At 43.7% G+C, this 27,225-nt stretch overlaps 1 protein-coding gene across 6 annotated transcripts in view; it reads right to left on the bottom strand.

Moving 5' to 3' along the window:
• Positions 1-1,683: 1,683 nt before the first annotated feature.
• Positions 1,684-27,225, bottom strand: part of ZNF346 (zinc finger protein 346) — a 31,079-nt gene continuing 5,537 nt past the window's right edge. Inside the window, exons 2-8 of one of the 6 annotated variants that reach the window (XR_005656619.1) lie at positions 23,569-23,672; positions 22,922-23,014; positions 21,018-21,162; positions 14,135-14,368; positions 8,161-8,204; positions 7,858-7,951; positions 1,684-5,528 (exon numbers count right to left, since the gene is read on the bottom strand). Coding sequence is in view for 5 of the 6 variants with exons in the window: in XM_039880047.1 (XP_039735981.1) it covers positions 5,441-5,528; positions 7,858-7,951; positions 14,135-14,368; positions 21,018-21,162; positions 22,922-23,014; positions 23,569-23,672 (758 nt within the window). In the remaining variant the exon portion in view is untranslated. The remainder of the gene's footprint in view (positions 5,529-7,857; positions 7,952-8,160; positions 8,205-14,134; positions 14,369-21,017; positions 21,163-22,921; positions 23,015-23,568; positions 23,673-27,225) is intronic. The other 5 variants (XM_039880047.1, XM_039880048.1, XM_039880049.1 and 2 more) reach the window with 5 other exon arrangements.

The raw sequence follows: 27,225 nt of genomic DNA, 5'->3' as shown, positions 1-27,225 counted from the left end.
GACTATATTAAAGCCCTCAAACAGAGGTTGCTCCAGAGGGAAATATTCTGAGAAAGGGGCAGGTGGCCTTTGGGAGTCAGGAAAAGTCACCCTATTCTCTTCTGCATTAAATCAAACTGCAAGGTCCTAGTGCTGGTCTACTTTGCCCAGCAAAAGAGGAGAGCGTTCTCCACCTAGTGGCTGTTGGGGTCTTCGCGCTGTAGCGCTGTCATATTTACAGGACCAAAAGGTTTTTTTCCATGTTTTGAAGTTCCTGGACAGATGAAGCAGGTAGTGCCAGGACAGGGACGTGTCTGCCCTCTCTGTACTGTGGGCTTGACAAAGTGGGTGAGGTTGTTAGGTGGGCAGATGGTCAGAGGGAGAAGTTGTATTTGACGCTAGTGACCGCCTGGCAGAAGGTTTGGTTGGGGTGAGAGCAGCTCATCTGGCAGGGGCCACTGAGAAGGAAGGATCTGTTCTTGACCTGCTCTGAGAAGGACCCCTAATTGTCCATCTCTATTTCTTCTGGGCTCTGGCTGGGAACTGTGATTTCTTCTAACATCCACTTCTCAGACAGTATCAAGGCTTCATGTCACATGAAGCTGGTGGCAGGTCAGACCAATGCCCAGGGACCCTGAATCCCAGACCAGTGTCCCATATGCTCTTTATGGCTGCTTATATGGATATGTGCACAGCTTTGTGTCTGCACTGACAGTTGTTACACCCCAACATTTGCTTTGCATCTGGTTCTGGACTACGAGCTTTATATGCATGATTCCTTTAGTTTTCTCCTCGGGTGTCCTTGGCTGTAGAGCCTGTGGTACCTGGAATAAACCAAAGTGCCCTAGCAGTAGAAGGTGACTTCTTGTGGGAACCCAAGGAAGAGCCACCTGTGGCCAATATGTTGCCTTCCCCCCACCTCAATCAGATTGAATTAAGTTTCCAGCATTTCATAAATCATTGAGTCTTAATACAGAGGGCTGTGGCAGATGCCATCTACCTGTGGACTCACCTTCCCAGGGAGACCCAGAGCTTACTTCGGGCCAATAATGGAAACAGCAGCAGTCATGACTTACACAGCATCTATCATATGTCAGGCACTGTAATCCTTACCTAGGTAGCTATTCTTTTAATTCCCATGATAACCCTATAGGGTAGGTACCAGTGTCTCACTCTGAGGTACAGGGCAACTAATAGCCCCACAGTGGCAGAGCTGGGATCTGAACCCTGGCTGCCCGACTCCAGAGCCTGTGTTCTTTGCTCCTGCACTAGACTGCCTCTCTCACTGCCTCTGTGAGACTTCTCTTGGCTTCCGCAGCCATGGGCAGGGGGTCCCTCTGATGTTTACCTGCTGAATTGTATCATGGGTCCTGGGCACTGACATCAGAGACCATTCCAGGCTAGAGAAATTCAAACCTGAGCTCAGGGGTGAAGAAAGTAAGAGGGGCCCTGCTATGAACTCAAATTCCTGGGTGCCACCAGAATGGCCCAAATTAGAAAGACCGACAATAGCAAGTGCTGACAAGGATGTGAGGCAGGTGAAACTCTCTCACTTTCATTGCAGGTGGGAGCATAAGTTGGTAGAACCACTCTGGAAACCCACGTGGCAGTATCTAGACAAGCTATATACACCTACTCTATGATGTGGCAATTCCGCTCCAGGGTACACGGGTGCACATGTGTGCCAAATGACACATACAAAACTTTTAACAACAGCTTTATTTGTAATAGTCAAATCTAGAAACAACCCAATTGTCTGTCAACAGTAGAATGGCAAAATTGTGGGATAGTCATATAATGGGCTACTACACAGCATGAAAAAATAAACTTCTGATACACACCATAACATGGATGAACCTCAGACAATATTGAGCAAAAGAAGACGTATGATTATATTTTTATAAAATTCAAGAGCAAGCAAAACTAAACTATGGTCATAGAGGTTAAATTAGTGTTTCCTTCTGGGGGATACTGACTAGGAAGGAGAACGAAGGAAACTTCTAGGGAGCTGGCAATGTTCTGTATGTTGATCTGGAGGGTGACTGCCCAGATGTATACACATATGAGGATCCATCAAACCAGACTCTAAAAATTGGCACACATTACTAAATGTATGCTGTATCTCAAAAAGTTAGGAAAAAAATAGTTAAAGACAATTTCTGGGTATGACTGACAACAGTTATGTTTTGCCCACCCGTATCCATCCTCCTCCTTTAGTCTGGAGGGAGCCCCACCCTTTTTCCTCTTAGGGACACATCTCTCCTTCTGCAGGTCAATGTTTTAGGTGGAACTCACATCTTTACAGGCCCCAAATCACAGCACCATTTCCCATAGCCACAGTGATTGGTTTAGGGAATGGGAACAGGACCAAGCTGGATAATGAGTCAATCTCAGAATTTTTTGTTGGAATTAGTAGAAAGATGTTCTTTCCACTGCAGTTGCCAATCTATCAGGATATAAGCTTGGAGCTGCCAGTGGCCACCTCGTCACCTTTTGGAGAGTCTGCTCGAGAAAGAGGCCACACAGAAAAAAGCACAGCAAGATTAAATTCTTCCTGATGACACTTTGTCAGAATTTGAATCTAGCCTCCTCTGTACCAAAAATTTTCATTAGCTGAATCAATTTCTTTTTAGGTAACAACTGTCAAGTTTCTTGCAGTTATAACTCAAGTCTAATACACTAGGAATCTTGGGTAAAATGATGAGAGGTAAGAGGGGGCTTGGAATATAAAATCACCATTGAGACTTGTCTGAGGTGTGTTGTGAGTGCTATTACCCCTGCCCTGAGCGGCTGCTTGCTCTGTGAGACCACAGCCCTGCCAGGTGGGTGAGGCAGGTCCAGGGTTCATGTGGAAAGGACCCTGGTCCTTGTTTGAAAAGGGTTCTGGACTAGGAATCTAGAGAACTGGGTTCCACTCCCCATTTTGCTGCTTCTTAGTGGTAAGGCCTTGGGTAAATCCCTGCACCCCTTTGAGCCTGTTTATTTTCTATAAAACAAGAGTATCATCACTTAGTCCAAAAGGTTGTTATGCAAATCAAATGCTAGTTTTTCAGCTTCGCCAGCTTTTCATACCCTTGGCTGAGTTAGTGCCTGCATCCTAGGCATTCCCACAGTGCCCAGTATGACCCTCTGACCACCGCCATCATGGTCTTCAACTGTGTGTGAGTTCCCCAAAGAAAAGTGCTCATCTGTGTCCTGTGTCCCCATGCCAACAAGGCTGGGCACATAGCCGGCAGGGACTCCTGAATGTAGAGAGAGGTGCTGCAGGGCAAGGATATGGCATGGGATGACAGCCCACCTGCCCCTTTGCTCTTCGCTTCCTTGTCTGATAGATGGGGCCGATTCTGACATGTGTCAGGGAGAAGGGCTCTGAAGAAACTACTAAGCAGTCTGGGCTCTGGAAGCAGAGTGCCAGAACCCACCGTGGGGGCTGATTCTATAGGGTCTTTCCCGGCTGGCCAGGAGCAGTTTACTGAGTGAAGAATGGGAGCTGAGGCTGCCCAAGCACCTTCCTCAGATCTGGCTGTCTGAAACAAAGCCTGGACAAAGGACTCCTGAGGCCATCATACTCTCACTTCCCAGCTCGTTTTTGGGCCATGAAAAAGTTTCTTCCAAGAATTACCAGGCCTATGATTAGTTCCATGGAACAAACCCATCTCTGTGTAAAAACTGAGAGGGAAAAGGCCTTATGCATCTTCATTCATGCATTCATTCCGCAAACACCCATGACACACCAATCTGTACACTAAGGAAGTGGGAACGACCAAGTCTAGGTCTCTGCCCTGAAGAGGTTAGTGCGGACAGAGCCATATGAGACACAGCCTTCATTTTGGCCTCTTTGTTGGTCTCCTTTCCTGCTCCCCAGTATTCTTTATATACATAGTGGCCAGAATGATCCTCTCGAAGTAGATTACCAGCTTAAACCTTCCAAAGATCCCCATGAGGCCCCCCATCACAGGAGGAGATGGATGAGCAGATGAGGTTGTATTGAGTTTAGGGTATCTGGGAAGGCTCCCACAGGGCTGCCAAGCTATTTGGATGTCTCTCTCTGTCCCGACTCCTAAGAACAATACTTAGGATCCTGGGTGAAGGATAAAGACGTACATACTACATCCAATGGCAATACAGCTCCAAATCCCAGGTCTGTTAAGTTGTAGTCAGGCTCATAGGAGAATTCTTTATTTAGATGCTTCAGTGACCAAGAGACAGAGCATAAGCACACACCCACACACCCACATACGATACTAAAGGCATTTCACAGGCGAGGGGTGGAGAAGGGTAGCGAGTGGGAGGAAGAGGCCATGAGAGCAGCTAGGGGCTCCTTTGAGGCAACAAAGAGGGGCCTCTGATGGTGCCACTCCCTAGAATTCCTGCTTGAAAGCTACGAGCCCGCTCCCAGTGAAGTACCAGGCGGTTGGGGAAACCCAGGTTTGGGCCTGGGGAGCATCTGATTGCTCACTGCGGCAACTTGCGCCAGCCCTCCTTTCTTTCCTGGGGCCCGTTCTGCTCGTGGGCACCCAGGAGCCTCCCGGTAGGTGATGAGAGACGGCTAGCACCATAGCAACCTGGGCGGTGGTCTGCTGCACAGGTGAAGGAGAACCAGCGGGGCCAAAGGGCAGCAAAGAGCCTCCGGGCTGGCTGACACAAGGCAGTTTGCCTATAAGGGCAGAGAGCCATCAAAGAAACTTGCATGTGGGGACTTTCCCACAAGTCCCCAGGTCAGAGCTCCTCTGACAGAGGAAGGGAAAGGCCCCAACTGGAGCCTTCTGTGATCTCACTGGGTACTGAGGCCTCCTTCAGCTCTAGCTTGTCTCCAGTTGCTGCAGGTCCTTAGCACCATTCAGGAACTGTGGAGAAGGGGAAGGAGGGACAGCGATGCTCTGCTGGGGCTGACACTGCTCCAGGAGGAAACTTCACAGTGGGCAGAAACCTGTACAACTGGCCAGCATCAAGTCCCAGGCTCAGGAAAGCTTGCACTTTTCTGGGTGAGGGGGAGTGTCACATTAGCTCTAAGCTTCCATGTGGCAGCTACTTCCCTCTGCCCTTTCCTGCCTAGGCCAGAGTCTGGTGGGAAAGCGCCAGGTTTCACTGGAGCTGCCTCGAGCCCGGGGAGCTCAGTCCTTTAGCTGCAGGGACTTGTCTAAAACTGACTTGGATGGGAGACAGGCCCAGAGCCTCACTGACACATGGCCTAGTAGGGCTGGGGAAGGGGAAAGGCCATCCTTTAAACTATCACCCTATGAGACATCAAGTCCTCCCCAGATCCCCACTCCCTTTGTCCTGACCTACAGGGCCCATCCAAAGGGGATCTGTCTGGACTGATCAGAGGATGCCTGTGGCCCACTCCTGCTTCAGGCCAATGTAAGAGAGGAGGAAGAAGGAGCCGAGGGCTGACCCTGGTCATGGTCATGGGAGGCTGGCTCATGGCTATTTCAACCTGGGGTGCTGAACAGAAACACCTCTAGTCTTCCAAGGCAGTCGAGTCTTTCTGAATGGGTTGTCTTTGCATTGGAATCTGGCCCAGGGGTGACACCATTGTTTTTGGTGACCTGTAATTTGAGAAGGAACAAAGGCACAGGGTCAGTGTGTGGTGGTTGTAATGGCACTCCAGGTAGCTTATTCTAATGGTAGTACAGCTTTTCCAGGGCCTAGGAGTGATAAGCAGGACAGCTCTCTTTTACTGAGGGCCACTGCATGTTAGGCACAGTGCTGAGCTTTCCTTCCAGCATCCTATTTCATCCTCATGGCAATTCTGCAAGGTGGGGGGAACAGCACCCCCATTTTACAAATGAGGAAACTAAAGTTCAGAAAATGTAAGTGACCTGTCCACAATAAGTGTGGGAGATCCAGGACTGAAGCTATGTCTTTCCACGAAACTGAACTGTTTATTCTGCCTACGGGGCCCTGTATGACCTGAATGGTACAGAATGACCACTGTACCTCTCACACCAAATCTACAGCGTCTCTCTAGTCACTCTCTGGGCACCTAGCACCACCTGATATTGTCTTGTTTGTTCATGGATTTGTTTAGGATCTGCTAAAGGATCAGGGAGCAGCATTAGTCTTGGTTTTTACTGCAGCCCAGTGACTTGATCAAGGCCTGACAGGCATACAATAGGTGCTCAATAAACATTTGTTGCATGAATAAAAGCTCATCTCTAATAGCTCTCCTTGAGATTAGCACTTCAAATATATCATCTCTAACTCTCGCATCATCTCATAAGGTGAGAATAATGAGCTCCATTTGGAAGTGGCAGAACAAAATGAATGGGCCTTGGAGTCACAGAGGCTTGGGTCCCGGGTCTAACTCCAAATAACTACGTGGTCCTGGGCAAGTCACTTAATCTACCCGACATTAGGTTTCCTTGGGTTGGAAAAGGGGGGGTCCTAAATCTGAGCTGCTAGTGTGAATCAAATGAGATTAAATTAGATGTTCAACAAATTGTAGCTATTACCTCATAGAAGAGGAACTGGAGGCTCAGAGAGGTTTACTGACTCGCCCAAGGTGACATAGCTGGAAAGTACAGGAAGAAAAGGAAATACCACTAGCATTTTCAAGTCTTGGGTCGCCCCAAGACAGGGCTCTGGCTGGCACCAGACTGTTTGTGAAGTTGCCACCAGTCAAGGTGCCATAGCTGAAGGTATGCTGAACTGGGAGTGAGCCCCATGCCAGGTTGCTGGGGCTTGTCTCAAGTTTGTATCTAAGAGAAATCTCGAGAGTTCTCTCAGTGAAAGACGATCTACAAATAAAGAGGAAGGCCCGCTGCAGTGCAGGGAGGAGACTCAGGCAGAGCACAGAGGACGAAGGACATTTGTGACTCTAACACTCTGCTTCTACCACCTTTAATTCATTTGGCTCTGTGAATAATGCAGAACCAACTACCAAAATCAAAGCAATCATTTTGGCACCCTTGCCTGCTTGAAACTCAGTTTCCTCATCTGTAAAATGGGGATAATTCCTATCTCAGAAGATTATGTTGTGGCACTGCCCACACTAGACAATTGCCTTCTCAGAGAAAGAGACAGAACCACATGGGCCCTCCCCGGCTGGGTCCTAGCCTCTTCATATCACATGGTGCCACAACCTCCTTGTTAGCATGATGCCCTGGAGGAGGATGCTGTGAGCCAGCCAAGCCTGTCTGAATTATGGCTCTGCCTCACAGCACAGGTTCAGTTTTAATGGTGGTTGCCTGTATCTGTGAAATAAGAATGACGATCCCTTCTTCCCAGGGTTGTCTGAAGATTGCCTGAGAGAATTTGCTTGGTATATGGCCTGTAACAGAACAGGCACTGAGGAATGACAGTCATTTTCAAGATTATCATGAATAGATAATTCTGTTCACCTCTTCCCTTCAAAGCACTTCTCATAATTTGTAATTACTTGTTGTTTACTTATATTTTTGTATTCTATCAGAATGCAAGGTCTTGAGAGCAGGAACTGGGTCTGTCCTGGTCACCATTCAGGGTGTCCAATAAATCTTTGATCAATGAATGAAAGAACCTGGTCATATTTGATAATGGCCTGTAGAGGGAGCTCTTGCCACATAATTGATGGCAGTGAATACGAAAGTCTTTAGGTCAGTGAAACAGGCTTCCCTAGTCAGACTGCCAAAAGCGAGGAAAACCAAGTACTATTAGGAGGCCACGGAGGAAATCGCCTATGCTTCTCTACCAAAACCTCAGCCCAGGAGGTCCAAAGGCTGAGAAGCTGATGGGAGAAAAACACACAGAGGAGACACTTATTTCTGCTGACTGACCTTCTGTTGACAGAAAAAGCTGTCAGGACTCCCATTTAGCCAAGGAGTACTTGGCTTTGTTCTGATTCAAAAGCCCTGCGCTCCTGCTGCAGACTTTTGACTTCAAAGGATGATTACTCACTGGTTCTTGTGTTTGAAGCCGCTGACATGAGCTTGGTACTGTTCTATGGAGTTCAGCACTATCTTACACGTCTTGCACGGGTAGCCCTTCCCGGCTGAAACACACATAGAAGTCAAGATGCTTAGTTATCCAATAAGGGACCTGGGGACTGATGCTTTTGAAAGTGCATGCAAATGCCCTTCTGAGGACAGAGGGGTGGAGTGAGGTCAGGTGGTTGGCCCTGATGACAATCCCAGAAGCCTCGATGCTCAGGGGGCATATGCTGTGTGCCTCTATGCTCCCTGGAGTTGGGAACCTCCTCACCCCCGTGTCCAGTCCCAGTGTTGAGCCTGGTCCAGAGTAGCTGTCTGTTGAGTAAATAAGAGATTGAAAGAAGAGGTGACATTTGGTTAACTGTCTTTTCCACCTTGACTATGCTAAGTGGCCTCATTAAGGATGCCGTTCGCTGAGAGATCTCTGGGAAGGTGCCCATATCCTCAGGCTTGCAATAACAGTAATTAATGAGAATGCCCGTTATGAAAATCAACCTATCTTTCTACCTGGGGGCTCACAGATGCCCTGTCTCACTACTAGGGCTGCTCCAGTGACAAAGTGGCCTTTCTCCACATGGTCTAGCAGAGATATGGTCAGGAGCCAAGATATGGGGGCTGGATTCCTAGCTCTGCCTTCATATAACCTTGGCTAAATTCCTTCTCCTTTCTTTTTTTCTCTTTTACAGTAGAAAAGAAAAGTTTTATTAGAAGGGAAAGTACACTTCCAGACGTGGAAGTGGGCCTGAGCAAGAGAAGCGTGACTTAAAAGGCCTCTCCTTTCTGATCCTCAGCTTTCTCAACTAAAACCAATTATACCACAACTCATAATCATAATACTTATAATAATGATCAGCTATTATTTACCAAGCGCCTGATATAGACCATGAACTTCAACATGACTTCAAGAGCTCTTCTGGTTCCAGTACTTTTTGAATCATCCGCCATCCTAATGTCTCACAGCTCTGCAGTGAGATCACCTATGTTCAAATTCCAGCTTTATCATTTCTTACATGTAAGACCACAGGCCAGTTACGTAACCTCTTTGAGATTTGGTTCCTTCATTTGTAAAAGTGGGACTTCTCTGAGACTCTGGTTTCCTCATTTCTAAAAGTGGGACTTCTCTTGCCTACGAGGTTAATATTAGTATCAGCTTTATGAGGTATTATAATGATTCACATAAAAACATTTGGCATAGAGTAAGCGTTCAACAAATGTGAGCTTTTGTCACTATTATTATTTCACTCTTATGAGCTCCATGAGTCACACTGGCAAAGGGTTGCTTTCCATGGCAGCTGTAGCTACTGAGAACACCAACAGTCTCATCTATTCCAATAAGCTAGCCGATATTCCCAACTACATTTATTTCCCTTGTATCATTAGGTATTTTCTGGAAGACACATCCCTTTAATGCACTTAAGGAGAAAATTATTGCAATCAGAATTCAGGTCATTTTTAGACATTAAGGCCAGAAATCATGGTTCAGCACTAACAGGGAAGAGACGCATAGTGGACTAGCAGAACCACCCGCCCCCTGAGATCAGCAGTGGGACCTGGGGCTGGTGTGGGAGTGACAACCACCCATGGGTAAGAATCACTAATGCTTAGATTACAAGAGCCCACTCTCATTCTCTATTAAGCACCAGGCACCATGCCAGGATTTTATGGTCCTGGATTTTTTTTTTTAATAGAGTCAAAAGGAAAGTTTATTAGAAAAGGGGTAATACTCCATAGACAGAGTATGGTCTCCTCTCAGAGGCAGAGAGTGAGAGTGACAGTGCAAAAGATTGTGAGAGACAGTAAAGGCATTGAGAGGAACCTGCTCTTGGATTCTTACAACAACCCTGCAAGATAGGTGCTTATTTCCATTTTTCAGAGCAGGAAATAGGCCCAGAGAGGTTAAGTGGTTGACTCAGGGTCAGAGGTGGGATTTGTCCTCTAGTTCGTGAGGCCCCTGGCCTTCCCTCTGTACTACATGTCTCGGGACTCTCCTATGTCTCTTGTAAAGTACAAGATCTCAGTAGATTATTTGCTCATCTATAAGCTAGATTCAAATAGTCATTTGGGACAACTGATCTGTCGAGGATCCACATATAAATTTTCATCTGCTTTTTGTTTTACATGTTTGATATTCTGGTTTCCCTGTGTGATTTTATGACTGTAAGTCACTAGAGCTGATTTTTAAACATCTGGTTTATTTGGAAAAGCACGTATATCTCCTTCCATTTACTGCCAAGGCTTTTGAGAGGCCTGTTTACACTTGCTTCTCTATTTCCTTGCCTTTCAATTGCTTTGTAACCTAACCCAGTGCGCGCGTGTGCGCGCGCACACACACACACACACACACACACACACACGTGCGCCCCTTCCAAGGCCTGCAGTGGCTTCCTTGTATCTAAATTTCATGGACAAAATGGATGCTTATGAGGTCTCATCATATCTGACCTCTCAACAGCACCTGACAGAAATGGTGACTCATGCCTTCTTTAACGTCTCCCACCCTTGGCTTTCAGCATGTGCACTTTTGATTTTTGTGCTCTGGTGCCTCCTTCTCAGTCTCTTGCTAACTCTTATCTGACCTCCACCATTAATACTGGCATTCCATATTTCCAGAAGACTCAATCTCAGACTCTCAGCTCTTCTCTCTAAACTTTTTAAGGGGTCTTATTCATTCTCCTGATTTTAATTACTACCTATTAGGTTAAAACATATGCAATTACAAATATTTAAGTTTCTGACTTACCAAAATGGCAATATCTCTAACTCCTACCCCTTGTTTAAAGTCTTGACCTATATACCCAACTGCCTCTTTAACATTTCTATTTGGATATCTCACGGGCATCTTAAACTCAAAGCTGATAAAACCTGGTTATCCACTGAACTGCTCAAGACTAAGTCTGGGCATCATCCTTGACTGTTCCCTTTCCTTCATTTCCCACATTTGATGAACGAGTCCTGACAATATTATTTCCTATATACATCTTGAATGCATCTATTTCGGCCTCCTCCACTATTACCTTAATCCAAGCTCCAGTCTTCTCCAGTATGAATTACTACCACAGCCTCACTGCTGTTCTTTCCCCATTACCTTTCCTCCCTAATCCGAACTGTTCTCCACTTTGTAACCAGAGTGATATAATAGTGCTTAAACTGTCAATGGCTTCCCAGAGCTCTTACGATAAAGGCCCAAATCCTTAATATAACCCATAAAGTCATGAATGCACAGTTGCTCATCACCCCAGCATCACTATCCCCCTTGCCCTCTGGGAAGCCTTCCTTGATCTCTGCTCCCCCATATCCCATTTGTTTCTTGTTCTAAAGCTTGTCATACTTGTTATTTGCTCAATGCCTGTCTTCTCTGTAGACTCTAAGCTCCATGAGAACTTGGACAATACCTTTCTTGTTTACCACCACATATACAATGCCTGGCATATGTTAGGAAAGAGATCAACAAATATTTCTTAACTACATATGAATTTTATAAGACCTGAAAACCTGCCCTGTGCACAGAGGTTGAAGAAACCTGGGGATCAGCATGGGGCAGAGAAAGTGGACTGGTTCTGGGTAGGAGGTAAGACCTAAAGTAGTAAAAAAGTGAAGGTGAAAAAGGGTGAAAAAGTAAAGGGGTGCAGCAGAGGATTCCAGTAGCCCAGAGGGGCTTCTGAGCACTCTGGAGTTTGGAAGGATTTGGCTGCCTGAATGAGATGCAGGTTTTAGTTTGGTATTCTTGGGTAACTGAGAGAAATGTGAGCCTGGAATATAAAGCGAATGCCAAGTCTTGTTTGATCTGCTTGGTAGATGCCACATCTACCCCTGGTGGGAGAGATCTGGACACTCTAAGTCATCTCACATTTGACACTTATTTGTCATGAGATACTTGCCAGGAGCCCAACGGAAATCACTCTCTGGGCCCAACACAGAACTAACCTGGGTTTCAGTGCTGGGTTGCAGTTGCTACCTAGTGTGGGACCCAGGACAAATCACTTCATCCTTTCGATGATGCCCTTCCACTGCCCTCATTTGCAATATGGGGATAATCAAACTTGCATAAGAGTGGCTGTGAGGATTAAATTAGGTAATTACCTGTGAGAGCATCTAGCCTAAGGCCTGGACTGCAGCGGCCAGTGGTTAAGTGTAGGATGAATGACAGAACAAATGAAGGAATGAACAAACAAGCCTCGACTGACACCAGCAGGGAAAAGTCAAGCTGCTAACAAATCTCGATCCTTTGCTATGGCAGAATCCCTTTCAGCTGACATCACTGCTTGCATACCTAGGTAAATGCCCTACCACTGTGAGTAAGGTGGGGTCGGAGTGGGCTCAGTGCCTCTGTTGATGTTCTGTACCTGAAAAGCCTCCTGTATGCACTTTCAGAGCTGGAAGCAGGAGGCAGGAGTGTAAGTTTTAGAGTCAGACAGAGCTAGGGACACATGCTGATGTTGTCATTTATCAATATTAGGTCATATCAGCTGTTATGTCCTTGAGCAAGTCACTCTGAGTCTCACTGTCGTTATTAGTGAAGTGGGAAAACCATGCCTGTTTATAGGGTTGCTTTGAGGATTAAGTTATAATGTATATATTAATATCAAAGGGGCACATGATACCCCTGCCCCTCTGCCTAGGTTTTCATGGAAGATTTTGGCTGACCTTTAAAGTAGTCAGACGCCTTAAGCAGGAAAAAAAAAAATCAAGGCTATGTTCTAGGATTATGAAAGTAAAGTAGCCTTAGACAAATGGAGGGTGGATACAAAAGGGCTTTGGCTTGAAATGAAAGAACAGAATGGACAGAAGTTAAGATAAGCAGCCCAAAACAATGCAGTACCTGAGTCCTGCCAGTGGACAAGCCATAATGAGGACAGACCAGGCAGGGCTGAATAAGAAATGGTTGGCTGCAAGAACCCTGGTCCTGCCAGCTGAGTGCTATGTTGGTCCTACTGGTCACAGGCTAAAAAAGGAGAATGTTGTGAAGCAGAGTTCTGAGGCTTCTTGATTCCTTGGCATATGCGATTGATGCTGTTAAAGGGGAAGGTGCTGCCTGCACATGGGAACTGCCTGTATCAGGCATCCCTCTCCAATTTTGAAGAGGTTTGTGAAGTGGGGTCCTTCAATGGCATTGGAGGAGCAATCTTTGGCACCCCGCTCCAAGAGCTCCCCCTTGTTCGTAGTCACTGGTTGGCACCCTTCTCATCTGTGTCAGCATGGATGGCCTGTGTTGTATGGCCGCTTTGGAGAGTCGTTAGAGTGTCGTGATCCCTCCTCTTGCCCATATATGGTCCGGAACCTCTACGGCATTGGGTGTTCACCTCTCCAGGATTGTGGGAAGAGCACAGATGACTGAGCAGCAGCTTCCCTGAGGCTGAGTTGTCTGCACCTGGATGTTACAGGAGCCTCAAGTGTTGACAGTCTGCTGCTGCACCTCCGAGGCCCAGGGAGGAAGCCTTGGAGGACCAAAGCCAACATTCCTGCAGGCTCCACGAGACAGGGATTTTTTTCAGTCTTGGTCACTACGGTCTCCCAGTGAGGGAACATAGCAGGTGCTCAATAAACATTGACTGGCTGAATGAAAGAAAATAATAATCTCTCTTCTCTCTCCATCCCTTACTGTAGGTGGTGAGCAGTTACTGTGATGGGAAGGGCTTTTTGTGACTGCTCACTCCTGTGATGCTGACAGCCATCTTGAGGTTATGGCAGCAGCTGATATTCGAAGTCAGAATGGTCTCCTTCATCATGCTATATCTGAGACACAAGCCTCAACTGCTGGGAGAGGGACCCTGAGGACACTCTAAAATTTGGAAGAGGCTGCTGAGGTCTTCACACAAGGAATGTGGATGACAGGGAGTTTAAACCAGAGGTTGCAAACTGGTGGCCCTAGGTCCAGTCTGGCTTGCATCATTCCAGGCTTGCAGTTAGGTTTAACTCAAAGGGGGGTTAACATTTTAAACATTTAGTTGCACATTTAAAAATCAGAAGGATTCTTATTAAAATCGGGCTTCTAGATTCTTTTGAAAAGCTGAAAGATATGGTAAGAAACTGGCTAGAGCTGGCTAGAAGAGGCATGCACTCTTCAGCTGACCATCTCTCCTCCGGGCTTTTTCCCTTAGTTAATTTCCTGCCTGCTTCTGCAGGCATTTGTGCTGGCCATGCCTGCCTTAGGAGACCTAAGTCGAGGAAAAGCATAGCCTTGGTGGTCTGGGGAGCCCCAGTGGTCAGGCCCTGATCCAGCTCTGGTGTGAGCTGGGCTCCCTTACCTGATGAGTCAGTGACAGCAGGGTCTGCCAGCCGCCCATAGTGTGCCATGAGTTTGAGCTTGGTCTCTTGTTTCCTGTGTTTCTTGCCCACATAATGTTGTTGAGCCATGACAGGGTCGTTGAAAGTCGCGTGGCAGAGGCTGCAGAACTTGTCTGGGTCTATCATCTCTCTATTCTGGTGCAAGGCTAAGGTGGAGGCCACAAGGAAAGGGTTTGTAAGGCGTTTCGACAGAGCTGCGGCGAGAGAGTTCAAATAGAAACAATGAAAAAACCCAGAAGGTGCCATGCTTTCAGAGTATACTGAATGTAAAGGAAGGCTGGTCACTAGTTAATCACACTTGCAGATGTGGCACTGCCAGTGTGAATCACACAGCAAGAGCCTTCTGTAATTGGGGAAACTGGGAAGATTTGGGGGAGCTACTTTGTTCAACAGTTTAACTGCTTTATGCAGATGAATTCTGATTTTCTCATATGCTGAGGAGGCTCTGCACTTCTGCTATCAAGTTGCCAAGTTACAACAGACTAGAGATGCACATGCTTGCAGTTTTCTTATCTTTCAGAATTCCCCAGAACATCACAGCAAGTGGGACAATAAATTTGGATTTTTTATTCTCATCCTCACACTACCCCATTAGAGAGCTGGGAGCCAACGCACAGATGTAGAAACTGTGGGCCTGAGGGCCTGGAGGGTCATTTAGAAAAGGCAACTATACTGGGAAGCCTTTGGGCTACGTTGCCTTCTGGGCTGAGCAGGGGAGAGAAGAGGATGACACTGACATTTTGTTATGTGCTTTGTACATGTAGTTTTTCCTTTGCTCCTCAGAATTACTCCATGAGGTAGGTATCATTTCATCACATTATAGAGGAAAAACTGAGGCTCATAGGTGAAATGACTTGCCCAAGATCACCAAGCTAGTAAGTGAACCTAGGTCTGTGTGACCCTAAAGACCATGCCCTCTTTGCTATACCAGGCTGCCAGAGTGTGGCAGAGAGACCTAAAGGCTACAGTTCATGCTTCTACCTTCAGAAAAATCTCTGACTTCAGACAACAAATTCTTTTAATCAGAGCCCAGTACGGGCAGATGTGGAAGCCTCCTGTGGGTCAATAGATGTTCTCATGTTGACTGCAGGCCATGCTGCTGTCTTATAGAGTGGATGCCATGACTCACTAATGATTTCACATGGCCTGAATGGTGTCAACCTAGTAAGCACTGCTTTAAAAGTGGCTTAGAACCCCTGCCACTGGCGGAGGGGTAGGGCTCAGCAGCACTCACAATGACTCAGATGCTATCATCTCTGTACCACTTCAATGGGGGAAGTAATGAGGATTTTTAGCAAGCCAAAAGAAACTTGCTGGCTTTACCCACAGTGATTTTCCAGTACAGGGAACCTCAATTTCTCTGGCCATTGATTTTCCCTAGCCGTTGTTTCAGTGAGTCACTCGAAAAGTAATGTACATGTTACAGAATATTTAATAATATGAGAAAATACTCAGCATGTGGTGTCGAGTTAAAAAGTTATATAGCAGTCTGTTTCTTATGTCCTCAATTCTGTAAAACGACAACAGAAAACATACTGACAATGCATGGAAAAAGACCAAAAGCATAGAGTAAAAGGATGCTTTTGAGTATTTTCCAACTTTTCTACAATAAATGTAGATTTTGACATCAGGAAAGAGATAATAATAGTTGTTAAGAGACATAAAGGTCATTCTTCAAAAGATACTGAGAAGCATCAGAGGTAAATGGTTAAGTAAAGTTAGAGGAACCACTTAATGCAGTGGTCCCCAACCTTTTTGGCAACAAGGACTGGTTTCGTGGAAGACATTTTTTCCACAGACTAGAGCGGGAGGATGGTTTCAGGATGATTCAAGAGCATTACATTTATTGTGCACTTTGTTATTATTACATTGTAACATATAATGAAATAATCACACAACTCACCATAATGCAGAATCAGTGGGAGCCCTGAGCTTGTTCCTGCAACTAGACGGTCCCATCGGGGCTGATGGGAGACTGTGACACCCGAAGTGTGTTGCTTATGTTCAGTCTACTCCATAATCTCATTTTGGTTGCTGTTGCTGCAGAAAACCCTGCTTCACAAAGACAGGATGTTGGAAAAAGCAGGCTTTTCAGTGCTTTTGTGGCAATGTCAGGCTATTCCATTCCACCTTGACTTTAACTCAGAACATATGGAGATTTGAAGTTGTCTCAAACATACTTTCAAGGCCACTGCCATTTGTGATCTCAAGCAATTGATCCTCTTCTAGCACAGACAAAGTTGATTTACCTGGCTTATTCACAAATGGGTCACATATCCATTCCTTCCCAGTTCAGGGGTCTTTTGTGGTTGGGAAGTAATGCTCAAACTCTTTTCAAAGTTGAGATAGGTGATCATGCACCAGCTGGGAGAAAGAAGGCCCTGACTCAGTCTCTTTCAAAATCTTTGCTAACATTTGAAACATATCAAAAATCCCAATGTTCACTTGTTGCCCTCATAATTCCAGTTTGGCTTTGAATGCAGCCACTTTATCTGTTGACTTGAACACAGTTGTCGTTCTCTTCTGAAGTGACAGATTGAGTTGGTTAAGCAGGTTGACTATGTCACATAAGTAAGCAAGTTTTGCAACCCATTCTGTGTCAATGAAATGTGCTGCCAGTGATTATTTTTCTAAAAGAAATCTCTAGAGCGGCTCTCGTAATTCAGAAACTCTGGCCAGTGATCTATCTTTAGAAAGCCATCTCATTTCTGTGTATAAGAGAAGATGTATGTGCTCTGTGTCCATCTCCTCACAGAGCTACATGAACAGATATGAGATAAAGGATGTACTTTAATGTGGTTGATAATTGTAATTACAACCTGCAAAATATTAAGTTCGGGTGACATTTTTTGGGTAGCCAGTATTTCTCTATGGATAACAGTGTGTATAGTCTTATATTCAGAAGCGACCTCTTTGACCCATTAAGTGAAACCAGGAAGCCATTCCACTCCATCTGTGCAAATACCGATACAAAATGACAAATTTGGTTTTCCTGTTAATGCAATCATTCAAAGACTTGAATAGTTCTGCACCTGTGGTGTTGATTGGCAACAAAAGCCCATATAACATAACCGCATGCACATCCTCCTGAAAAATATATCGCACAAAAACAAGCATTGTTGCTTTGTTGTCAACATCAGTAGACTCGTCAACCTAGACTACATACCAAGGTGACTCATTAATCCTAACAATCGTGCCTCAGTATCCTCTATTTCATCAATTTGTCTAGTTTTAGTGCTAGCCAAAAGAGGAACGCATGCCATTTGAACTGCAGCCTCTCCTAAAAGTTCATGACAAATGTCCTTAGCAGCAGGCAGGATTAACTCTTCACCAATAGTAAAGGGCTTCTTAGCTCTAGAAATGTGCTTGGCTACTAAGAATGATACTCAGTGCAGACACATTTGATGAAGTAGTGGCCTTCAATAATTGCTTCTGTTCTTTGTGTTCACATTTTTTTCTTTTGAAAAACTCCGAAGGCTTGTCTTTTAATGCAGGGTGCTTGGTCTCCATGTGGCGAAGCAGTTTTGAAGGTTTCATGGCTTCATTGGATAGCCAGTTGCCACATATTAACAAAGTGGGCTTGGAGAACGTGAATCACTTGTTGCAATGAACTTAATAATTTAAGTAGGACTCTTGGTATTTTCTTTTAAATGTAGCTTCTTTTTTGTTGGCATTTTTAGAGTCTTCTGCTGTCTCATCATTGGGTCTTTCTCCCTTTTCAAATAAGCTTTCTAGTGATGTTTGTTCTTTACTCATTTTGGCTAGGATTAGCTTGTGGGCTCACCAACACTGTGACTGAGATAAGTGCCCAGTGGTAAATAATGGGTGGGCCACGCACGGACTAACATAAGTGTTCGATTCTGACTTAAAGCCTGCCACCAGGTGCAGCTGTACAATTGAAGTATGTCAACTCAGTTGCCACTATGAAGCCTGACACTTGCCACTCACTGATAGGGTTTTGATATGTTTGTAAGCAATTGACTTATTATGGTCTCTGTAGAGTTAAACCTCTCTGCTAATGTTAATCTGTATCTGCAGCTGCTTCCCAGTGCTAGCACCACTGCCTCAGCTCCACTTCAGATCATCAGGCATTAGATTCTCATAAAGAGCATGCAACCTAGATCCCTCGCATGCGCAGTTCACAACAGGGTTCACACTCCTATTGAGAATTTAATGCCTGATGATCTGAGGTGGAGCTGAGGGAGTGATGCTAGTGCTGGGAAACAGCTGCAAATACAGACTAAGCTTTGCTTGCTTGTCCACCGTTCACCTCCTGATGTGCAGCCCAGTACCAGTCCATGGCCTGGCAGTTGGAGACCCCTGGCTTAATGGACATCCAATAAAAATGAGAGCTATGGAAGTCTTCTCTCAGGAAACAGTATAAATATGGAAAGAGTATTCTATTGGGATGTCTGCTGTAGTGTTATCTATAAAAACCAAAAAAGAGGGGGGGAAATGTTAGAGGAATGGTTAAATGTGGTTTGATGGGATATTATACGGTCATTGAAAATGTTTATGAAAAGGTTTTTAATAACATGAGTAAATACAAATGTTATATTGAAAAGAGTATAAAAGAAAATTACAAACACAATATGACTTTATCATTGTTAAAAAATACGTACACGGTCTGTATGTATGTACTGGTATTTTGAAATGTTACTAACATGTTAACAGTGTTTTTCTCTTGGTGGTAGAATCTGGGTGATAAATCTATTTTCCTCTGTACCTTTTACATTGTTTGGACTAGAATTATTCATAATGAGTATGCATTGTTTTTATAAAAACAGTAAGATTATTTAAAGCAGGGATCCCCAATCCCTGGGCTACAGATGCTACTGGTCCATGGCCTGTTAGGAACCGGGCCACATAGTGGGAGGTGAGTGGCAGGTGAGTGAGGGAAGCTTCATCTGTATTCGTAGCAGTTCCCCAGTGCTAGCATCACCGCCTCAGATCATCAGGCATTAGATTCTCATAGGAGCACTGGTCCCTGGTGCCAAAAAGGTTGGGGACCGCTGATTTAAAATATTCTGTTTAAGTGCACATATATTTGGATTTAATCTAGATTTACATAAAACAGAAATACACACATACACATAACAAAAGATCACAGGAGAAACAGTACTATAAAATGTTAACAGTGGTTATCTCTGAATGGTAAAATTATGGGTATTTTTTCTTTCCATTTATCTATATTTTCCATATTTTCTATAACATGCTTATATTACTTTTACATTAGAAAAATGTTTAATTTCAGAAATAGCTATAAATTCATGTAATAATATGAAACTGTGCTTAAACTATAAAATTATATGAAAAGTAAAAGCAGGGTACATGCAAGATGATTACAACTTCTTAGAATATATGTGCATGTGGCAAAGGCCAAAAGTGGATATGGAGAATATGGACTTTTGAATATGGACTCTTTGGGACCAGGCATATTCCAGAGAATTTTCCCATTTATGGAAAGATGAGTCCATATAAAACTAAGGTAAGTAAACTTATAAAGTTCTGCTCTTAAGCTGGTTTCTCTTGGCCTAATGTTTAATATCTTTGGTACCATGAATGGTACCAAAAGACTTTAAACAAAAGCAATTAGTAGTAGTATAACTTAATAATGAACAAACCAGAAGCAAGGCCTATGACATGCTCCAGGTGGTAGATACCTGATCAACTACTGAATTTGATGGAGGGAGTCCATTTATTGGCTATCTTGATGAGGGTGATAATACTAACAATAGCAGCTGTCATTTACTGAGCACCTATTATGTCCTAGGTTCCTTATATACATTACTTTATCCTTACAACTTAGGAAGTAGATTGAATTATCAACATTTTATAGGTGAAGACACTCAGGTATGAGGAAGTCAAGTCATGTAGATGGTAAATAGCAGCCCTGGGATTTAAACCTGGGCATCTGTGACTGCGGAGTCCATATTCTGTTGTTTCATAGCACGAATAACTATATTTGGGTATGACAAGGGGGTATAATTATGAGTGATTTTTTTACTCAGTCTTCGAAACCTTCTAAAACATTGTCTTATTTTCATAATATAGTAACATAAAAAAGGATAATAAATATTATAGATAGTGTAGTCTAATTCTTGGTCCAATATAAGAGAGAAGCAAAAATTACCAAGAAAAAATGAAATAAAGATCAAAGAACTTTCACTCTTGACTAACTGCAGTTAGCAGATGTTAAAAATCCCAGAAAGTCAGGAGTTAATGAGATGAAAGCAAGGGCCCCAGTGGAGACGAGATAAAGGAGGCTATTTTAGAAGTCACTGCACTGGGAATGAATTCATGGCAGTGGCAAACGTAGTTTGTTGGGCACTAGTGGCAGCACTGATGTATTCGGCTTTGAAAGGCAAGTCCCTGTCTTGAGGAGAACAGGCAGCTTTGAGGATTAAAGTGAGCAGGGCATAACCTGAGTGCATAAAAAAGACAAGGATTTAGCTTTCAACTTGGAACATATGGTAAGAAAGGCAGGTAGATGCTGGGAGGGAAAAAATCTAAGTGGGAGAGGTAGGGGTTAGAATGCTCTCACAGTGTGTGTGCCTGGAGGACTTTGGCACTCTTGAGTTATAATATTAGTCAGAACAAAAGCTCAAGGCTATTCTTCTACAGAGAAAAACTGATGTAACTTAAGAAAGGGAGTTTAGGTGAGCACAACTCTTGAGGCCGCATTTCAATGAAGATGGGTCTACTTGACATTTTGAAGAGCTCTAAAAAGCAATTCAATCTCTCCTAGTCTTTGGCCCCAGTGAAAATTTTTGGGAGCACCTGGCATGAATGCCCTGGGGACGGGAGGGTTCCCAATAAAGCACTACTCAGGAAAACCAGTACCTTCCACCTTAGTGGATTGCTGCTTCAGCTTTAAGTTCTTTGCGTGGGTCTTCCCCAGGTAGTGCGACTGGGCCACGACAGGGGAGGAAAAGGTCATGTTACAGATGGGGCAGCACTGGTTCTTGTCTTTGCTTCTGCTGCTCTTCTGGTTGGGAGAAAGAACACAGGTCTGATCACGCCACTGTCCGGCCAGAAAATCTCCAATGGTTCCCCACTACCCACAGGAGAATGGGGATTCAAAGCCCCCTTCACACACTACCCCCAACCTACCTTTCTGGATTCTTCTCCCTATCTCATACCAGGCCCTACTCACCATTCCCCACTTTATTCTTGGCTGTTTCCCTGCTGCCTAGGATGATCTTCCCTTCTTTCCTGCCTGGCATATGTCTGCTTAAGCTTTCAAAGCCCAGATTAAATATTACCTCTTCTGGGAGACTGTTATTCAAGAAAATCATTCAATAAACAATCATTGAGCCATTTTATGTAAGTATTCCAGGAAGAATTAATCTTGTTCCCCCTTTGTACTTTCAGAGTGTATGAAACAGACCTCTTTATCATACTAACTGTCATCCTAAACTGACAGCATCATAGCTAAGGAGGCTCTTCTTTGAACTAAAGTCTAACATTTGGGTATGGATTGTTTGACTCATCTTTGTTTCCTATCTTTACCACCTTGCTGGAGTCTGGCACACAGCAGATGCTCAGGGTTTGCTGAACAAGTAGATCATTGGATTTCAGTTGTCGATTATGATTACTAGAAAACAATCTATTTCAAGGCTATATTAAGGGCTCCCTGGCTCTTTCTTGAGAAGTCCTGATCTCTGAATACACTATTCACTTGAAGACAGCATTTTTAAACCTTGGCACTGTTGACATTTTGGGCTGGATAATTCTGTATTGGGGCGGAGGGGTGCGGGGAAGATAGGAGCCTGTGATCTTATTTGAACTACTGGGTCACCTCAAGAGTTGAAGGAACCCAGATACAAAGAGGTGAAGTGATCTTATCTTTCTGAATTCTAAATCATAGGGAGAAGGCCAATCAGGGCTGAGCCCAGTGCAGTGGAGAAAGGCTGAGCATGGCCCTTCCAAACCCAAGGATACTACAGTAGAAGACAGTCTGCAAACTCTGATTCATTGAGGATTCACTGGGAATTGGAGTTTTACCTTATGATATTCTTAAGAGGTAGGAATTATTATCTCTATTTTATGGGTGAACTATAGACATGTTAAGTGATTTACCCAGTCTCCTAACGAGTAAGTTGCAGAGCTGGAATTGGGTCCTATTCTGCTGACTTCTTATCCCATGACGTTTGCACAGCCCCTCATGAAACAAAAATTATAGTATCCCTGAAGGACTGAAGTTGTTTCAGCATAATTCTCATAGTATTTCTAAGCCAAAAAGCAAATGTGTTTACATTTCTATCAGAGCAGGCATCTGGAAAGGTGTTTCTTCCACTTGTTTATTCCAAACAGTCAAGTTCTGAACTCAGCTCTTTTCCTTGATCTCAAGAAAGCAAGTAGCCTGGCTTCCTTCCGCTTTGTCTCCTTGAGTGGTGAGTGGGCAGCTTCTTGTCCTACTCCTACAAACCACTGGGCGGAAATGCATAATGACGGCTCTATTTACTGAGCCCCTACTATGAGGTAGGCTCTGTGTTGGGTGCTTTTTCCTTCCCTCATTTTAGTTTGGAAAAATCCTACAACATAGTTGGTATTATTAGCATCCTCATTTTTAGAGAGGAAGAAATAAAGGTTCAGAGAAGTAATAAAACTTGCCCAAGTCATACGACAGGGCTGGGACTTGCAGCCAAGTTAGTGTGACTCAAAGCCTGTGCTCTTTCCACCGCACCAATCTGTCTGCCAGCTCCATCAGGAAGTGAGCGGTCTCAACATGGCATCTGGATTACCTGATCTGAGTCTAGCTTCTTCGTTTCCCCCTTTAATGTCTCCATTCCATGGATTGCTAGGTATCTCTTCACTTTGTTGGCATGTTTTTTGCTCTGCAAGAACCCAGGAAAAAGATCAAAGATAGCCAAATGCCATTTCATATCTAAGGCACTCAAAAACACTTACTAGATTTTCACCTGATTCATCCTCACAAAATTTCTGAGGAGAGGGTGAGGGAAGAAACCTAGTTTACTGAGTTCCTACCCTGTTCAAGGCACTTTACATGCCATCGATCTAATCTTCACAACAATCTGAGGAAATCATCATCCTTTCTATGTTACAGATGAGGAAATGGCAGCTGAAAATAGTGAGGTTTCTTGCCCAAGATGACAGCAGAGTTGTGATTCAAACCCAGGTCTCCTTAAAGCCAAAACATGTACTTTCTACTATAAGAGCTACAAGGGAAGATATAAGTATAATGATCCTGATTTGGAGGGGAGAAATGAGACTCAGGAAAATTTAAGTCAGTCTTCAAGTTATAGTCAACATGCATGGAGGCAATATCTGGGCGGCTAAGAAGGAATTATACTTCACTGTGCAAGCCAGGGAGAAGCGGGCTTAGAACGGGGTCTAGAGAGTAAAGCAGTTCTAAAGTACAATGGCTTACCTGGTAGTGTGCCAGCTTCTGGGACTCTGAAATGAGCAAGGCGCAGCAAACCTTACACTGGGTGTTGGTGAAGAGACACTGGTTCTTCTGGATCATGTGCTCTACTACAGAGAGGAAAATAAAAATCTGAGTTCAAAACCTGCCTCAGTAGCACCGTCTTGGAATGCTGTCTCAAACACAGACCCTGAGTAATGGAATGCCACACTATTATATTTTAGTAGAACTCAGTCGCTCTTCCCCTATTGTTTTCATGACTCATGCTGTGTTCTCACCCCACCTATACTATTACTTACTTTGTAATGTTAGCCAACTTTATTTACTAAATTGTTTTTAAAATTTTTCAGTTGAGATATAACGGACATATAACATTAAATTAGTTTCAGGTATATAATAACCCAATATTTGTATATATTGTGAATGGATCACCACAATAAATCTAGCTAACATCCATCACCATACAGTTAAAATTTTTTTCCTTACAATGAGAATTTTTCAGATCTATTCTCTTAGTCTCTCAAATATATAACACAGTTATTATAGTCACCACACTGTGTAATTAAATTCTTTTAAAAAGCAATCTTTAGATCATAAAATTAAGAGGACACCAATAAAAATGACACAATTCTAGCCAGACACTGGTGTCAGAAGCTTGGAGTGCTCCCTAAAAAGGACAGTAAGAGCAGCAACTATGGGGAGCGGTGTTAAGATATCGTAGCACCCAACTGAGACTTCTTCCCTGAAAGAAATTGGAAGGATTGAAAGACGTGAAAAGAGAATCTTTGTCTCACTGTTCTTCTAAAAAATTTATTGTAATAATAATTATTATTTGTGGAAAATTTTCTGTGGAATTAAAAATAAAGCAACCTTCAAATTTGTTCCACTAAAAGGTCAATAGCATTTTTTAATTATTTAAATTTACATTGGTATAACCATTCACAGAACTGGTTAGAAAATTTTGAGGTTTAATTATTAAAAGACTATAATATTCTTTTTATATGAAAATAACATGAATTTCTATTTATGAAGGAAACATTAAAATTAAACATTGGTTTTCTTTTGAATGAATCAGAAGATTTGCAAAGAAATTTTGGAGGATAAGTATCAGAAGATAGTGTTGATCTTTTATCTTCATGAGAAAAGGTAAATTAGTCTTATTCTAACATAGTAAACATAAACTATTACCTGATACCAGCTAAATGTTTGGGTACAAATTATGGTTAGGAACTTGAGTTCCCTAGGCATGCTGACTTGGGTTCAAATCCTGATGCTGCTGTTTACTAGCTGTGTGATGTTACAGAAATGATTTATTCTTTATCCCACTGTTTTCCTTTGTATAAATGAGGGTGATTAACATGTACCTCACAGAAGGGATTCTCCTTGTGGTTTTCCATATAAACCAGTTAGCATGGTGCCTGGCTTACTACATGCTCAATCTTATTGTCAAATTATTTTCTGAGCCTTGTGGTTCTGAGCAAATTAATTATTTTTGATATTTTACCTATGATATCTCTTAATCTAAAACTTGATAACTGTTAAAAATTTTCTCACTGTTCTTGATCTGACTTTGAAACATTTAAAATCACCCAAACTATTACACAAGTTCCATTGTAGGAGACCATGCAATGAACTTGTTTTTACTGTTGGGCCTGGAGAACAAAGCCTTACCTTATGGGGAGGGAGTAAAACCTTACCCAAGGCATGGATTCTATCATGACTGATAATATGAGGGAGAGCAGAGTCCAGAAAACTGTGAGGGGATGGCAAGCCCATGTTTTTTATCTTTTACTCCAGACCAAAAAGGAATCAAGATGCCCTGGAGGGAAAGTCTTGGGGGAGAACTTTTAAAAAGGTGCTTCTTTCTACTTCACAAGAACTAAAACATATCTGTGCCAGCCCTTTTGGGCAGAAGGGCTGTTGTCTGGCTGTATTTCCCCCTCTTATGGTCTCTTGTTTATTTCTCCATTTTTCTCTAATACTGTTTGGTAAATTTTTGTGAAAGATTTTGCCTGCCTCAGCTGTGCTTCAGAGAAACCAAGGGAAGGGAAGTGAACACATCTGGGCCAGAGCTTTTTCAAGGGAGGATAAGAGGCTCCTTAGAAAGCCCACAAGGGGAAAGTGGTATCCAGGAGGCAGAGTCCAGCCATCTCCTCCATGCCTGGACATGCTGGATGTTGTTTTATTAAAGGATATGGGGTTTTTCTGACTCCCAAAGACTAAACAGGGCAAGGATCATGTCATTTATGGCTTTGTATCCCTAGTACAGCACTTGATCTACAGTAGGGGCTTGGTGAATACCTGCTGAAAGACTGAAGTGCACCGCTCTGGCCTGTACACTCACACAGTCCACAAACATATATCCAGAATGCCTTCTATGTGCCAGCACCGGACTTCACACTAGGGCCGTATCAACAAATAAGACAGAGTATAAAGTAAACAAAAAAGCAAGATAGTGATAGAGAATGAGAAATGTTATGAAAACAAAGAGAGTGATGGGGACAGTATATAAGTGAAGACCACCCTAGGAGGCATCAGCTACAAGGTCAGGGGTAGTGTTCCAGCAGGTGACAGTGCCAAGTGCCAGTGCCAAGGGATGAGGTTAGCGTGTTCAAGGAATGGAGAGAAGGCCGGCGTGACTAGAGTATGGTGAGTGAGAGAAAAGTGGTAGGAAATAAAGTGGGAGAGACTGCATGAGGCCTATCAGACCATGATGAATGAATATGTCATGATAAAAACTACGAATTTTATTATTAGTGCAACAAGAAGCAACAAGATCTGCCTTAGGTTTGAAAAAAGGCTATTCTGATCACTGTGTCAGCAGACTGTATGGGGACAGAAAAGGAAGCAGGGAGGACAGAGAGGAGGCTGTTGCAGTCTTCTAGGCCAGTGATGATGGAAGTTTGGACAAGGCAGGTTGGCAATGGAGACAAAGAAAAGAAGATGAATTTGGAATTACTTTCTGGAAATAGATCTGACATTCTATTAGACTGGATGGGGGTGGGGTGGGGATGTGAAGGAAAGAGAGGATTCAAGGATAACTCCTAGGTTTTGAACTTGAGAAACTGTACAGATGAGATAAGAACTGGAGGAAGATAGCCTTGGAGGAGAAATAAAAGGCTATGTTAAATGTGAGTGGTCTATCAGACATATGGGTAGAGATATCACGTATCTCTATCCATATGGAGATTCAGATCTGGAACTTGAGAGAGAGGTCAGAGCTGGAGATATAAATTGGGAATCATTGGTATATCAGTCATAATTTAGACTGTGGACTGAAGAGAATCTGAGTATAGATGAAAAAGGAAAGAGATTCTGGGACTGAGCCTTGGGACTCTCCAAATTTAGAAGTCAGGCAGAGGAAGGGAAGTTGAATATAAAAGGAGCTATGGCAGAGTGAGATCTTCCCCCCACACAATAAAAGTAACTATAAAACTGACAAAACCGACAAAAACCACCACATCAGCACTCTGGAAATTGACCAAAGGCACTTAACAATCTGAGAGCATTTATGTTTGTACACATGCTGAACTCTGGGTGAGAACAGTGGGAATCTGGGGCTGCTCTCATCTTCTTGTGCTCAGCACAGAGAAGCTGCCAGGAAGAGGCAGGATGTGAGAACCAATAGCTTCCTTGTGGAATGGGGAAATCGGTTTGGAGTGG

Source organism: Pteropus medius, unplaced genomic scaffold (assembly GCF_902729225.1).
Source record: "Pteropus medius unplaced genomic scaffold, Ma_sr-lr_union100, whole genome shotgun sequence".
NCBI classification, from domain to species: Eukaryota; Metazoa; Chordata; class Mammalia; order Chiroptera; family Pteropodidae; genus Pteropus; species Pteropus medius.
This window is presented reverse-complemented; position numbering and strand designations above follow the sequence as displayed.